The sequence below is a fragment of the Melanotaenia boesemani genome, chromosome 23 (assembly GCF_017639745.1).
Source record: "Melanotaenia boesemani isolate fMelBoe1 chromosome 23, fMelBoe1.pri, whole genome shotgun sequence".
Classification (NCBI taxonomy): Eukaryota; Metazoa; Chordata; class Actinopteri; order Atheriniformes; family Melanotaeniidae; genus Melanotaenia; species Melanotaenia boesemani.
The window spans coordinates 15,486,014-15,499,227 of NC_055704.1; the positions used below are offsets into that span (position 1 = coordinate 15,486,014).

Below are 13,214 nucleotides of genomic sequence, written 5' to 3' on the forward strand. Positions count from 1 at the left end.
CACAGAAAGAAAGCCTTTTAGATAATAATCACAACTAACGTCAGTCAGTAGATAGATAGAACACCTTACTTAACTTTCAACTTTTTATGTTTAGGTTGTTTGATGCCAGAATATTCATTTGTTGTAAGCGCATTCACACCCAATAAGTAAATTAAACTAGAGGTCACGACCACTACATCAACCTGTTTGAAAAGCAGTTAATCTTAAGTAAAAGTTAAAAGTTATCCCTCGTGGGTTTTAATCCTTGGTCACTCTTATATCCCCAGATGTTTGGCTGGATATTATCAGTTAACATCCTGGTTTTTAGTGATATGCAAATAACGTTCATGTCACTAAAAAGGAAAACTTCACATCATACAACAAACTTCCCAAAGAGGTTTATGTTTTCTTTTTTCCTTAGTTTGCTGGGTGTATGCTCAGATATACTAGCTTAGGTTCAGTATATTTTTACTAAAGTCAGAATATTCTATTTATTGTTTTTATTTTGTAAAATACCTACCAGAAAACATCTGCACCGGAAAGATGATGAATGTTGTAAAAATCACAGACATTTCAGTAATTATTATGTTCGTATTGTAATCATGAGTATAGCATGCCGATGTTAGCATTTAGCTCAAATACTACTAAAGTCTCATTCTATAAAGATACTGGTTATAGGAATAATTGCAGAAATAAGGAAAAAAGTTTTACAATATATTTGACAATAAAACATAGAAGTCACCTTGTTTAGCCATGAATTAGATAAGAGCATAGCATTAAGGCTAAGTCAGCTCAGTGAGTCTTATGTGCAGACAGATAATAGGTTTATGACTAGATAGACTGTTGCTCCTTCCTATTGTGAAGATAGTAATCAGAGATTTGTCTGGGCTGTAATTATAATTTGGAAACTCTTTCTTTTCCTTCTTCTTTACCAGTTTCTTTAATTTTTTTTCTATGTTTATCCCTCAATTGTTGGGTGTTAAATGGAGTACACTGGAGATGTCGTAAAGCTCATGAAAACAAACATTGCATCACAGCTTTGTGGAGATGAACACAATCAGATACACTGGGCATGTATTCTTAATGAGGCTACAGTTACAAAGCCCTGTTCCGTTAACTCAATTTTTACTTTTTTTTTATTATTACTTTTATTTTTTAAGTGCGAGCACTTAAAGTGAACAAGAGCCCAGTGACTTATTGCCCTCACTTTAAGCAGCCATGAGTGACTCCATTGTTACACTGGATTAAAGCTTGTTGTCAGGTTTTGGGAAACTAGCCAAAGGGATTAATGTAGATTCTCTCCTATAATGCCCAAACCGTCCTACCAAATCAGGGACTGCTCAGATGATCTAAACCCTCTCACTATAAAAGTTGCTTCATACCTGGAACAACCTGTGTTCTGCATGGCTTAATGAGCACTTCTGTAAAACATAATGCTTCTTTAATCTTTGCTACATCAGCAACGTGTTTTATTACTGTGTTGTAAAAGGACTCGTTCATAATATTGAGCATACAGATGACTTCTCTGAATCTGCTCCGGTATATAAGCTATTATTGAGTGTGAAGGTACATCATGCCATATAATAGGTTTGGTCGGGAAGGCTATCTTGCAAGATTGCTTTTATTGAAGTAAATAAATTATATTGTTTCCAAATACATTCAACAGTGTATTTAATTTATAGAATCACATGTAGTGGATTATATGAGGAAGTATATGAATAATAAAGATTTGTTTTAATGTTGCATCTCATTAAAGATGTGATCTTCTAACTTGCCGTGGTCAGCATGGTAATCTTGCATGCCAAAAACTGATTTCACCAACCTGGTGCCCCGGCCACAGTCTGTAGTGCACTTCCAGTTTTTGTACCCAATCAGTGCATTTTAAAAGTAGGATGTGCTGTAGTGTGCAAGCAGGTATGTGTATATAATTTTGTCTTTTCAACAGTAACTGTACGACCCATTAATATCCAGTTACTTCAAATCATGAAAAGCTGCTTAAAAGTTATCTTTGTGTAAGACTCCTTCACTGTCATTCGTTCTGTGGGTTATTTGGCTGTTCACATCATAAAGCTGGTGCTTATAATACTCTGCAGGTGTGCAGCTGTTGCAGGTAATACTGTGTGTCTTGTTCAGCCTGCATCCGTCAATTCCATTCTGTCTTGTTGTCATCGGTGCTGTAATCCCAGTGAGAGTGTGTTAAATAGCTCAGATCTGATGTCACACACACACAGTGACAACCCTGTGGATCTTTGCTTCAGTGCTACTGTGGCTTCCCCAGCCTCTACTGTCTTTTTTTTTTCCTTCGGTTTGGGTTGCCTTTTCTAATTTATTTTTCTTTTTCTGCTCTACGCCATTTCTCACAGACATTGACACATACACACACACATGCACAGGCCATTCATTACTTCCAAAGTCTCTGACTGGGATGAATATGTGTCCCCTTTTTAATGCAAGTACACCGTATGCACACCAAATGCAAATCTACACACCACACACACACATTCATGCACTGTGTTAATGCCTGCTGTCACAGAGCAACAATAGTAGTCATTAATGACATTTTGCAAGTGTCCAAGTTACTTTTTAGTGTAGCCATCATTTGTTATACTGTAGCCTTGGAGGAATTGACTAAGAACCAAGAAAAAACACTATAATCAGTATCTCAGAAGTTTTGTTTCTTAGATTAGCTGTATGCAAGCTGTATTATTTTTCTTTCAAGCTACCTATATTTTAAATATTTTTAAAACTCAAAATATGTCCAAATATTTTCTCTTCAAGTCAACCAAACTGTGATGACTACTGTTAGAGGAAATGATATAATAAGAAAAGTCTGTTTATTTTAACAAAGCCAAACAGAGCAATTCCTTAATGAAATCCAGGGTGGGACTGTTTGCTCGGAGATCACTTCTTGCTCCCCCAGAGTCCTGAACAGTGAGAGCTCTGTGCTGTGTATGGGAAGTGTGCTGGCACTGCAGGGTTTTCCACATACATAAACACAACCATTGCACAGTAGCAGCACTCATCTCTTACACCCTGGTGAAAAGTGTTGCCCTCTTCAGAATAGTTACACTTTCACAACAAAACCCCTTATGATCAGTTGTGGTCCTTCATTTGGTTAGTTTCTTTCAGGCTTCAGATAAGTGCACAGGTGGCTCTATTTTCACTCTTTCTTACAAAATCGTTAACAATACCTGAAATGTTATTGAGAGTTTAATTTTTCTTTCTTTTCTTTTTTCATCTAAATCATCTTAGACCAATCTTGTACAGGTAGCAGTGTAGCTGTGAGAATGGCAGTGTTGGACATCTTGCATTCTCATCAACTATTGGTGGAAATACTACAACCCATAAGAAAAAAAATGAAATCACTACTCTCATTTGGTTGTCAACAATCTCCTTTACCTCCTTTCTTTTCCTGTAATCAGCGTTATTCTTTACACTATCTAACCACAGCTGTGTATTTTTTGTTCCACACTAGAGTGTCCAAAGTCTGTCCTGGAGGGCCACTGTCCTGCAGGTTTTGGGTGTTTCCTGCTGCAACACACCTGATTTGATTAATGGGTCAACATGCTTGGGCAGCACTTGACAACGAACTGTTGAGGAGTTGAATCAGGTGTGTTAGAGCAGGGAGACACATAAAACCTAGGACTGCACCCCTGCTCTACACGTTACTTTTTTAATTTTCCCAAAAAGAAACCAGTCAGTGAAAACAGTGGAAATGATCGTAAACTGCTTGATCTTGATGGTAATTCAACACATTTAACCAAACAATGTTGCTTGTTTCCAGTCAGCTGTGTCTAAAAGTTGGAGCAGCTACAAACTAAATGAGAAGCTTGCGAAAGGAAAACATACAGGTAGACCAATGAAGAGATCAAAGTTATAAGACAGTGACAAATTCCCAAGAACAGAGAACGGACAAGCAAATGAGTCAAATGGGATTTAGATCCAGGAAGTCCAAACCTAAAACATCACTAATGCCTATAACAAATCAGTTGTGAACTTGGTGAACGTGATATTTGATGATGAATGGTTATCCTGTATTGGACAAGGAGATTACGCCTGAAATTTAGTTATTTGGAGGTCCAAAGAAACATATAAAGACGAGTGATTATATGTGGTTAATGTCAGGTAAGGGACCAGAGGGGAGATTGCATTAAATGGTCATTAAATATAAAGTAAATGCACAGATGTACTTTGAAATGTCAGGCAATTTTCTCATTCCATCCAACATCGATGAGACATTTGATGATGATATAATTCCACAGAGTGAAGGACATGCAAAGGCATCTTCAGAAAAGATGTATCAGCTCAATGACATAGCCAGCAAACAGTCTAGACTGTAATCTAAATTAAATTTATGAATGAAATCGGAGACAATACCAACTGTTTTTCTTTTTTTTTCTTTTTTTTTTGGGCCAGTGGTTGTATAAAATGTTATGCCTGTACACGTGTTCCCCTCAGGAAGCACTGAAATAATAATTAGTTTAGTATGACTCTGTGTCTAGTGTTAACTGAGAATTAATACACACTAAGACATTAAACTATGATGATGAACACAGAAATGTTAATAAGTTCAAAGTATAATCGTGACAGCATCTGTTTTTTCATCGCTGAAAACTGCTACCATAATTCTCAAGGCTACTTTTCTTTATGCTGATTTTGATGTGGAGCTACAGAAGTAGTATTTTTAGAATCAGTCCATATTTCGTAAGTTTAAGATGGGAAGGTAGTAAAGGTGTGGGTATTTTTAGGCAAAACTGGATGCAAATTTCTTGCAGCAGCATTCACCACTGACACACCTTTCAGTGGGAAGGACGCTCAGAGCAGCGATTTCATAATTCCATGCCTTACCGGCTTTTTGGCAATTTGCACAAGTCTGAAAATGGTTAACCCTGATTTTTCATTATGCACCCTAAAGCTTAATGTGCAACATTACTACATCCTGACATTTAATGTTGTTACCTCATTCTGAAATGGCAGTTCACATTGTTAAAATGATCTTTAACGGTATGTGGAATCCATTCTAATGATGGGCCTTTTTTGACTACCAGGATCCGTCCTCAGCTGGCCAAAGAGAAGATTGAGGGATGCCACATCTGCACATATGTAATGCCCGGAGAGCCACAAGTTTTCCTGGGTAAGGACAAGGCCTTCACCTATGACTACGTATTTGATATAGACACCCAACAGGAAACCATCTACACCCACTGCACTGAGAGACTGATCGAGGGTTGCTTCGAGGGCTACAACGCAACCATCTTTGCATACGGACAGGTTGGTCAAAAGACATACTCACATATTTATCTTTATTATCATGAGCACATTGGCATGGTATGTGTTAGCATCGCTCAAGGGAATGGAGCTCCTTCAAGAATCTACAAAATCTTGGCAGTATGTGATATAAAGCTGATTTCATTTTACATCATTAGGCAGGTAATAAGGGAGTGAACAGGTCCCACCGGCCTCATCTTTGCAGCTGACATGTTCCAACTTGCTCCAGCTACCACAGCTTTATACTGGCTCTGAGAGATTAGCCTGAGAGGGAAAGATAGAGAAGGGGAGTTTATTACCCACTCCAAGCAAAGTGAGAACAGATTGTTTCACTTCATGTCGAAGCAGAGAAGCAAACCCTGAAGTCGACACGTCTAAAAGACATTGAACAAATGCTACAAACACCTGCACCCTGATGGTTTGTTGAGAGGATCAATGATACTCTCATATCTGAAAATAATATTTTAATCTATATTAGTTCTACTTTTACCATTTGCTGTAAATAAGGCCTTCAAGAGAATAGAATGTTTCAGAAGTAGATCTATTCTTGTGTAGCCTGTTTGTTGCAGTTATGCTCAGTTTAACTTAATTTTCTCATAATTCCTAGACAATATATACTCCATAATATTTCTAAATACAAAGGTCTACGTCTGAGAAAAGTTATATATGTTTAAGATTAAGCTTATTATTTGTATAATTTGGCAAAAGCTGCAAAAACTAAAACAAGGTCCAAGTAATTTAGCTCTGAATGTGGTTCAAATGGCCCATATTCACTAATTAACCTATTTAATAATCATGTTAAATAATTAAATATGTTTGACACTATGTTTGACATCCCGGCGTCTACACCAGAGTTTGGGATGTTTTGGATTACAATCCATTTCTTGAATCAGGAAATTGCATCTGAAACTAAAACTGTGCACAAGTTAAGACAAGAAATGGAAATTGTCAGTGAAAGAACAAGCAAACACTATAACCCGATGAACACACGCAGTCAGATTTCCCTCCTCTTAACCTCCCCCTGCGCTCCTCTTCTTTCTGTTCATTATTTTCTCCTCACATTGTTCCTTTGTCCCTTATATTCCTATCACAGAGCCTTTCACTGGCCGCAGTGGAAACACACATGCACACAAAGACGATAAGTACACAAACATCGTAACATCATCACACAGGTGTGTTTTTGTAAAGTTAAACAGACAAACACGCATTTCTCATACACACACTCCCTTGCATGCAACTCCTCATCGCTTACTACAGACACACACCAGGGTCTTTTTGAGGCGCTTCAGCAGGGAGGAGAGGGGTGACGTGAATTTGAACCCAAAGTTGCATTCTTCTTTTTGTCACCATGGTGATCACGCCATCTCCTCTGACCCCCCTAAAGTACTGCACTCCTTTGCCTTTTCCAACCCTAAGTCTGAGGGAGGCTTAAGGCAACTCCAAGTGGGAAATAGAGTGGTGTCAGCCATTTTGGTTACATGACTTATGGCATCCAGTTTTTTTCTGAGCACAGAACAACATAAATAGATCATATTTATTTTAAGAAGAAAGAAAAAAACACCCTTTAAATAATGTGTAAGAACAGGCTGATATCCAGGTGCCTTATATCCAGACAGGTTCTGGTAAGACATACACCATGGGAACCGGCTTTGATGTCAGTATCGGAGAAGACGAGCTGGGCATCATTCCCCGGGCCGTCAACCACCTGTTCAGAGGAATCGAGGAGCGCAGACAGGCTGCCACCGAGCAGGGCCGGCCAGTTCCTGAGTTCAAGATCAACGCCCAGTTCCTGGAGGTACAGAAAGACAAACACACACCTACAAATCAAAGCGGGACAGAAATGATAAAATATTTCCACAAATTACAATCGTTTTCAGGACATAGTTAAGACTGTAATTCAAAGCTGAAGCCACTTAAGGTCTTAGACATAGTAAGAACATGCAGACCGCCAGAGGTTAAAGGTCTGCAGAGGGTCAGGTTGTTAAAGAGCCCCCATGACCCATCTACTATTAAACTGTCATTAGTTTGTCTCTGAGGTCGACTCCTGTCTTTATTTTTAACCAACAAGTGGCTGCTAACAGCTGGTGAGGAAGCAGCTGAGGGGAGAAGATGAGACTGGGAAATGTAAACGACATGTCACGCTAATAACATCATCATCATCACACACGCCTAAGATCTGCATACCATTGCTTTGTATTTTTCATTTGTTTCGCCTCCTTACCAGCTGTACAATGAAGAGGTGCTGGACTTGTTCGACTCGACTCGGGACCTTGAGGCAAGGAGGCAGAGATCCAACATCAAAATCCACGAGGACGCCAATGGTGGCATCTACACGGTGGGGGTCACCACCCGCACCGTCAACTCTGCAGCTGAGGTCAACTTTTACACGCCACCATGCTCTGAAAACCTTGTGCTTTTTTATTTGTGCTACTTGTAGTTGTATTTACAAAGCAATAAACCACATGACCAAAGCTTGAGCTGCAATTTAGCTGTATGTTTGTACCTGTCACAAGAACACTCAATATTTTAGCAAGTTCTATTTCTGCAGCCCGTTTAGTACAATTTTAGATGACATGCAAAAATTGGGGGCAAAAAGGGAACCTCAAGGGATTTCCAAGATCAAAGACCATTAGCTTTTAAAGGCTATGGCTTCTTTACAGTTTTGAAGCTTTCTAAAAACTGGTTTTTCAGACCTTTTCCCAACCATCAGCAGCTCTTCCAAACAGCTGCTTTAAATTTTAGGAGGAGAGGAAACAAAAAGAGAATAAAGGTGTATAAAAATGTAATATAGAACTTTTTGGTTTCAATAAGTAGAGGTATTCTTGAAGTTAGGGTGCATTATTTTGTTAAAGAACACCTCTTTTGCTGCATAGCATGGAGGTGGATCAATCATGCTCTGGGCTTGTGCTGCAGCCAGAAATAAAGGTATATTTCACTGGTAGAGGGAAGAATAGATTTTAAATCCCTGTAAATTCAGAGAGGTAGCATCCCACAGGATTCATTTCCTGTGATGGTGTTTTTATAAATATAACTATGGTGTGAGAATACACACATTGTTGTCAATTATCCATCCCTTCCCTCTCTCTTCTAATAGATGATGCAATGTCTGAAGCTGGGCGCTCTGTCTCGCACCACTGCCAGCACCCAGATGAACGTCCAGAGTTCGCGCTCCCACGCCATCTTCACCATCCACCTCTGCCAAGTTCGAGTCTGCTCTCCAGATAACAATGTAGGTGTTAAATATGAGACAGTGACTCTTAACTGGCGAGTATTGTGTTACTAATGATCATCAACAGCAGATCAAAAGTCAGCCAGCAAGACTGTAGGTGGATTTATTTTGTTGTTTTGTCTTTGTTCAGGATAATGTTACAGATAACCGGCTGGCTAATGATTCAGAAATTAACGAGTTTGAGACTCTGACAGCCAAGTTCCACTTTGTGGACCTGGCTGGTTCTGAGAGACTGAAGAGAACTGGAGCTACAGGGGACAGAGCTAAAGAGGGAATCTCCATCAACTGCGGACTGGTGAGAAACAGGATTCTGTCCTGAGGTTTTACTAACAGAGGGTGAACACTGCAGCACTTTCGTCTGTCACTTTATTAAGTGTGATTTGTCTCAAATGGAGTGAAAAAGTGATGAACAGAAAAGTTAATCACTGTGTGGATATTTTGTAGTGCAAGAGAGACCCCTGTTGGTTAGATTTGGAATTACAGCATTGATTATCGTCTTCTGACAAAAGCAGTTGTGGCTTTGTTGTTCTTGTTTGTTTGTTTTCTTTTTACTTGACGCATTTCAGAATCTTTCAGGTCTGAAAATCTCTTCCAACTCCTCGTGTCTTACCTCAGTTGGCCCTCGGAAATGTCATCAGTGCTCTGGGAGACAGGAGTAAGCGCTCCACTCACGTGCCTTACAGAGACTCGAAGCTCACCCGGCTGTTACAGGACTCACTAGGTGGCAACAGGTTTGTAAGGCGGATTCGTACAGGAACATATAGCTCATTCCTATTATTTTTTATATATGAGGAACGTGAAGACCTTTCAGAACCCTTAAAATATCAGATGACTCATGGGTTCTCTTCATTATTCCTTTTTGTACATTCTGTAGCCAAACGGTGATGATCGCCTGTATTAGCCCGTCGGACCGGGACTTCATGGAGACGCTGAACACCCTAAAGTACGCCAACCGAGCCCGAAATATCAAGAACAAGGTGATGGTGAACCAGGACAGAGCTAGCCAGCAGATCAGTGCACTGAGGACGGAGATAGCGCGGCTACAGATGGAGCTGATGGAGTACAAGACGGTGAGGATCAGAGAACCTGATAGTGGAATGAAAAGAACCAGAGTATTTTATATGTGCTGTCCTCCTTGATGCCCAGGGAAAACGCATGGTAGGTGAAGATGGCATGGAGGGCATCAACGATCTTGTCCACGAGAACTCCATGTTGCAGACAGAGAATAACAACCTGAGGGTGAGAGTGAAGGCCATGCAGGAGACTATTGATGCCCAGAGAACCAGACTGACGCAGGTCCTCAGTGACCAGGCCAACCAGGCCCTGGCTAAAGCAGGTAGGATGCATGTCAAAGCTTATAGCTTGTATTTGAAAACCCTTAAAAACCTCATATGATACATACATGCATTTCATATTCTTGGTAATTCTAATTTATTTCATTACTATTATGATATGGTACAAATATATTAGAACTATTAGGCCATTTTCATATTAGCTGCACGGTGTTTGCAGAATATTCTGACTTTTGCTTTGACTTCCATGCCAGCAGATTAGAGCATCAACACTGGCACTAAGCATCTCTGTAGCAAGGCAAGGCAAGGCAGTTTATTTGTATAGCACATTTCATGTACAGGACAATTCAAAGTGCTTTACATAAAACAAAGATATTACAGATATTTAGAATAGTAAAAGGCATCAACACATAATCAACACATAATCACAATAAAATAATAAATTACATTAAAATTATTAAAAGCAAGATAAGTTAAAAAAAGTTACCGTGCAGATTTCATGCATAGGCACATAAGAAAAGAAATGTTTTTAACCTGGATTTAAAAATGTCTACATTTGGGGAAAGTTTAATCTCCACTGGCAGTTTGTTCCATTTGTTTGCAGCATAACAGCTAAATGCTGCTTCTCCATGTTTAGTCTGGACTCTGGCCTGGACTAGTTGACAAGAGTCTTTGAACCCAAGAGCTCTGCTAGGTTTATATTCTCTGAACATATCACGGATGTATTCTGGGCATAAACCATTCTGGGATTTGTAAACAACACACACTTCTCAATATTAATCAGTAGTATGGTTTCTTCCAAGTCGTCTTCTAAGAGTAGGAAAGGGTCCTGTTTGTGCAACTAAAAAACATAAAAAACTAAGGGGCTGAGTTATGACGAGGGCAAAACTGCTGCGCTATTTAACATTTGCTGCGCAGTTTTGCTCTGGTTATGTTTCTACGATTAGCGCCTGATCTATTAAGACTGCTCCTGTTATCATTTGCGGAGCAAACAGCAGTATTTAAATGAGGATTTAGCGGCGCTGTTTGCTCTGTCATGTAAGGTTCTGGAGAGCAAGGAAACCGCAAACGCAAAATTAACTTTTATCCGATAGAAGTTGAGACAAATAAAGGAGACAAATAAAAATATTGCGGAAGTCGAGCAAAAAAATCTAAATGTCACCAGAAATGCTGCAATATAGTTTCATATTCAAGTTCAATTTATTTATAAGGCACACTAACAACAACCTTTAGGAACCAAGGTATTGTACATATAAAAACATGCAAGGAACAAATAAGAAATAATAAAGGTTTAAAAGCTATAAAGAAATATTAATAATAATAATAATAATAATAATAAAAGACAGGCATGATAAAGTCTTTAAACTTATCCAGTAATTCTAATATTGCAACGCTGGATCGTCTCCACAATCCTCTTCTCTGGCATTCTAAATATATTAATATAATAGAAAAAAATGCATTATCTTAGTTGCCTTTCATGGTGTCTGTGCCTCCTCCTTAAAATTATTACTGCAGCCATTGCGCGTATACTGTTGTGCCAATTAGCACCTGCTTTTCAGAAACGCTATTTTTAGAGCAAACATAAACACCGCAAACTATTTGCGGGCTACATGAATCCCACTGCTGCGCAAACCCGATTTATTTGCATAGTCTCCTCCCACTAATGTGCACTTTCTGGCCGGAACGCCCATAATGCATATGCAGTAGCTTCAGAAACGCAAAGTGGAGAGCGGCGCAGTTTTGCCAGGATAACTGACGCAGTTCCATGTTTGCGGCTTTGATAGATAAGCTTGGGCCGATTTTAGCGGAGCAAAGCCGTCTGCACCTGTTTTAGTACACGCAAAGCGTTAATAGATCAGGGCCTAAGTGTTCCACCATCACCTTCACCTGATAAAACTGTCTGCAGCTGTCCGCATTGTCTTCTTTCTGTGGCATCTCAGACATGTGCAAAGGATTGTGGGTGCTTTAAAAATGCCAAAAGATACCGAGGAGAATCTTTGAAATTTCTTTAAAGGATCCTTGACTTTGGAACAGTCCTTCGATGAGATTAGATGGTGGCGTCCTAAAAATGGCAGCTGTTAAGGATCCTTTCTTGACTTCAAGGAGCATTTTAAAATGTGCTGATGCCTTTCACTGTAGCGTGTATTCAGAATATTTCACAGACGTTTAAAGAAAACATATCTTTTCCCGTGGTGATGATGACTTTCTCATAAATGTATCTGGTCTAAAATAAAACACAGCAGCATGCTACACACTTGCCATGCAACTGGTGTGAAGCTGTCGTTATTACTAAGAAATTACAACCCAGTTTCAGCTAAAATATTACTTTATTTAATTTTATGAGTTTTTAAACCCTCTGTTATATTGATTGAAATTGAAGTGGAGCCTCACAAGGTGAAAGTTAACCATGCAGAGGGCTTTAAACCATCATACATCACAGATTCTGGCTTTTTAACCAAGTACCCCTAACAAGCTGGATGGTCCTTCTTCTTCTTTTGCTTAGAGGATGCATCTTTCATTATTTCCACTTCACTTTATTTTAATTAAAAGCAGTTTCTGCTTAAGTGGGTATGTGAAATATGTTTATTTTACTTTCTGATTCATTTAGTGAGTGCATTTAGACCAAAAATGTAAAAGTTCATCTGCTTTCAGGTGAGGGCAATGAAGAAATCGGGAATATGATTCAAAACTACATCAAAGAAATTGAAGAGCTCAGGTAAGTACAGAAATTTAGTTTGTATTTATTTATCTCTGCTTAGGTAAAGTCATTTAATCTATAATAAGCTGGTAGTACAAGAAATATAACCACAGAAAATGATTGTTCATTTGATAGAAACAAAAATGGCACTTTGTATCTCTCAGAGCGAAACTTCTTGAGAGTGAAGCAGTGAATGAGAACCTGAGAAAAAGTCTTTCCCGGGCCTCCACACGCTCTTCGCTCTACGGTGGCCCCGGCTCCTTCTCCCCTGCGGTCCTCGCCCCTGAGAAGGAGGCCAGCGACGTCATCATGATGGCCAAGAAAGACCTGGAGAAACTCAAGAAGATGGAGAAGAAGAAGAAAAAGAGGTACATTACAAACTCGTATTACTGGCTTGTTTTGTTTTTGATAACATATTTGTTACCAATGTTAGTGTTCACAATCTGTGTTGCCATGGCGAGAATGTGTTGTGAGTATATATATCCCTTAATTCCCTTGATAAGCAGCTTCCACCCTGATGTTTCTTTATTGGAGTTTGTACTGGATTTAGACAAGTCCATGGTGATGGCTATTACAGATGATGGCTCTCTAAAAATATGTAACTACATTAGCATACTGCTTGTTTATCCTTATGGCCTATGTGGAGCCCTTTTGGACCTAATCACAAACTAGTATTAACTAGAATAAATAGAAATAAACTGTGCAATAGTTGCATTAGTTGAAGCATTGAATATTGTGTATAAGAAAT

At 39.1% G+C, this 13,214-nt stretch overlaps 1 protein-coding gene across 3 annotated transcripts in view; it reads left to right on the forward strand.

The window, feature by feature from the left end:
* LOC121634772 (kinesin-like protein KIF21A) overlaps positions 1-13,214 on the forward strand; it is a 36,320-nt gene that overhangs the window by 9,479 nt on the left and 13,627 nt on the right. For all 3 annotated transcript variants that reach the window (XM_041977683.1, XM_041977684.1, XM_041977686.1), the window contains exons 2-11: positions 5,028-5,250; positions 6,860-7,042; positions 7,472-7,621; positions 8,342-8,476; positions 8,607-8,771; positions 9,092-9,207; positions 9,351-9,546; positions 9,623-9,812; positions 12,421-12,484; positions 12,631-12,834. In XM_041977683.1, the coding sequence (XP_041833617.1) occupies positions 5,028-5,250; positions 6,860-7,042; positions 7,472-7,621; positions 8,342-8,476; positions 8,607-8,771; positions 9,092-9,207; positions 9,351-9,546; positions 9,623-9,812; positions 12,421-12,484; positions 12,631-12,834 (1,626 nt within the window). The remainder of the gene's footprint in view (positions 1-5,027; positions 5,251-6,859; positions 7,043-7,471; positions 7,622-8,341; positions 8,477-8,606; positions 8,772-9,091; positions 9,208-9,350; positions 9,547-9,622; positions 9,813-12,420; positions 12,485-12,630; positions 12,835-13,214) is intronic.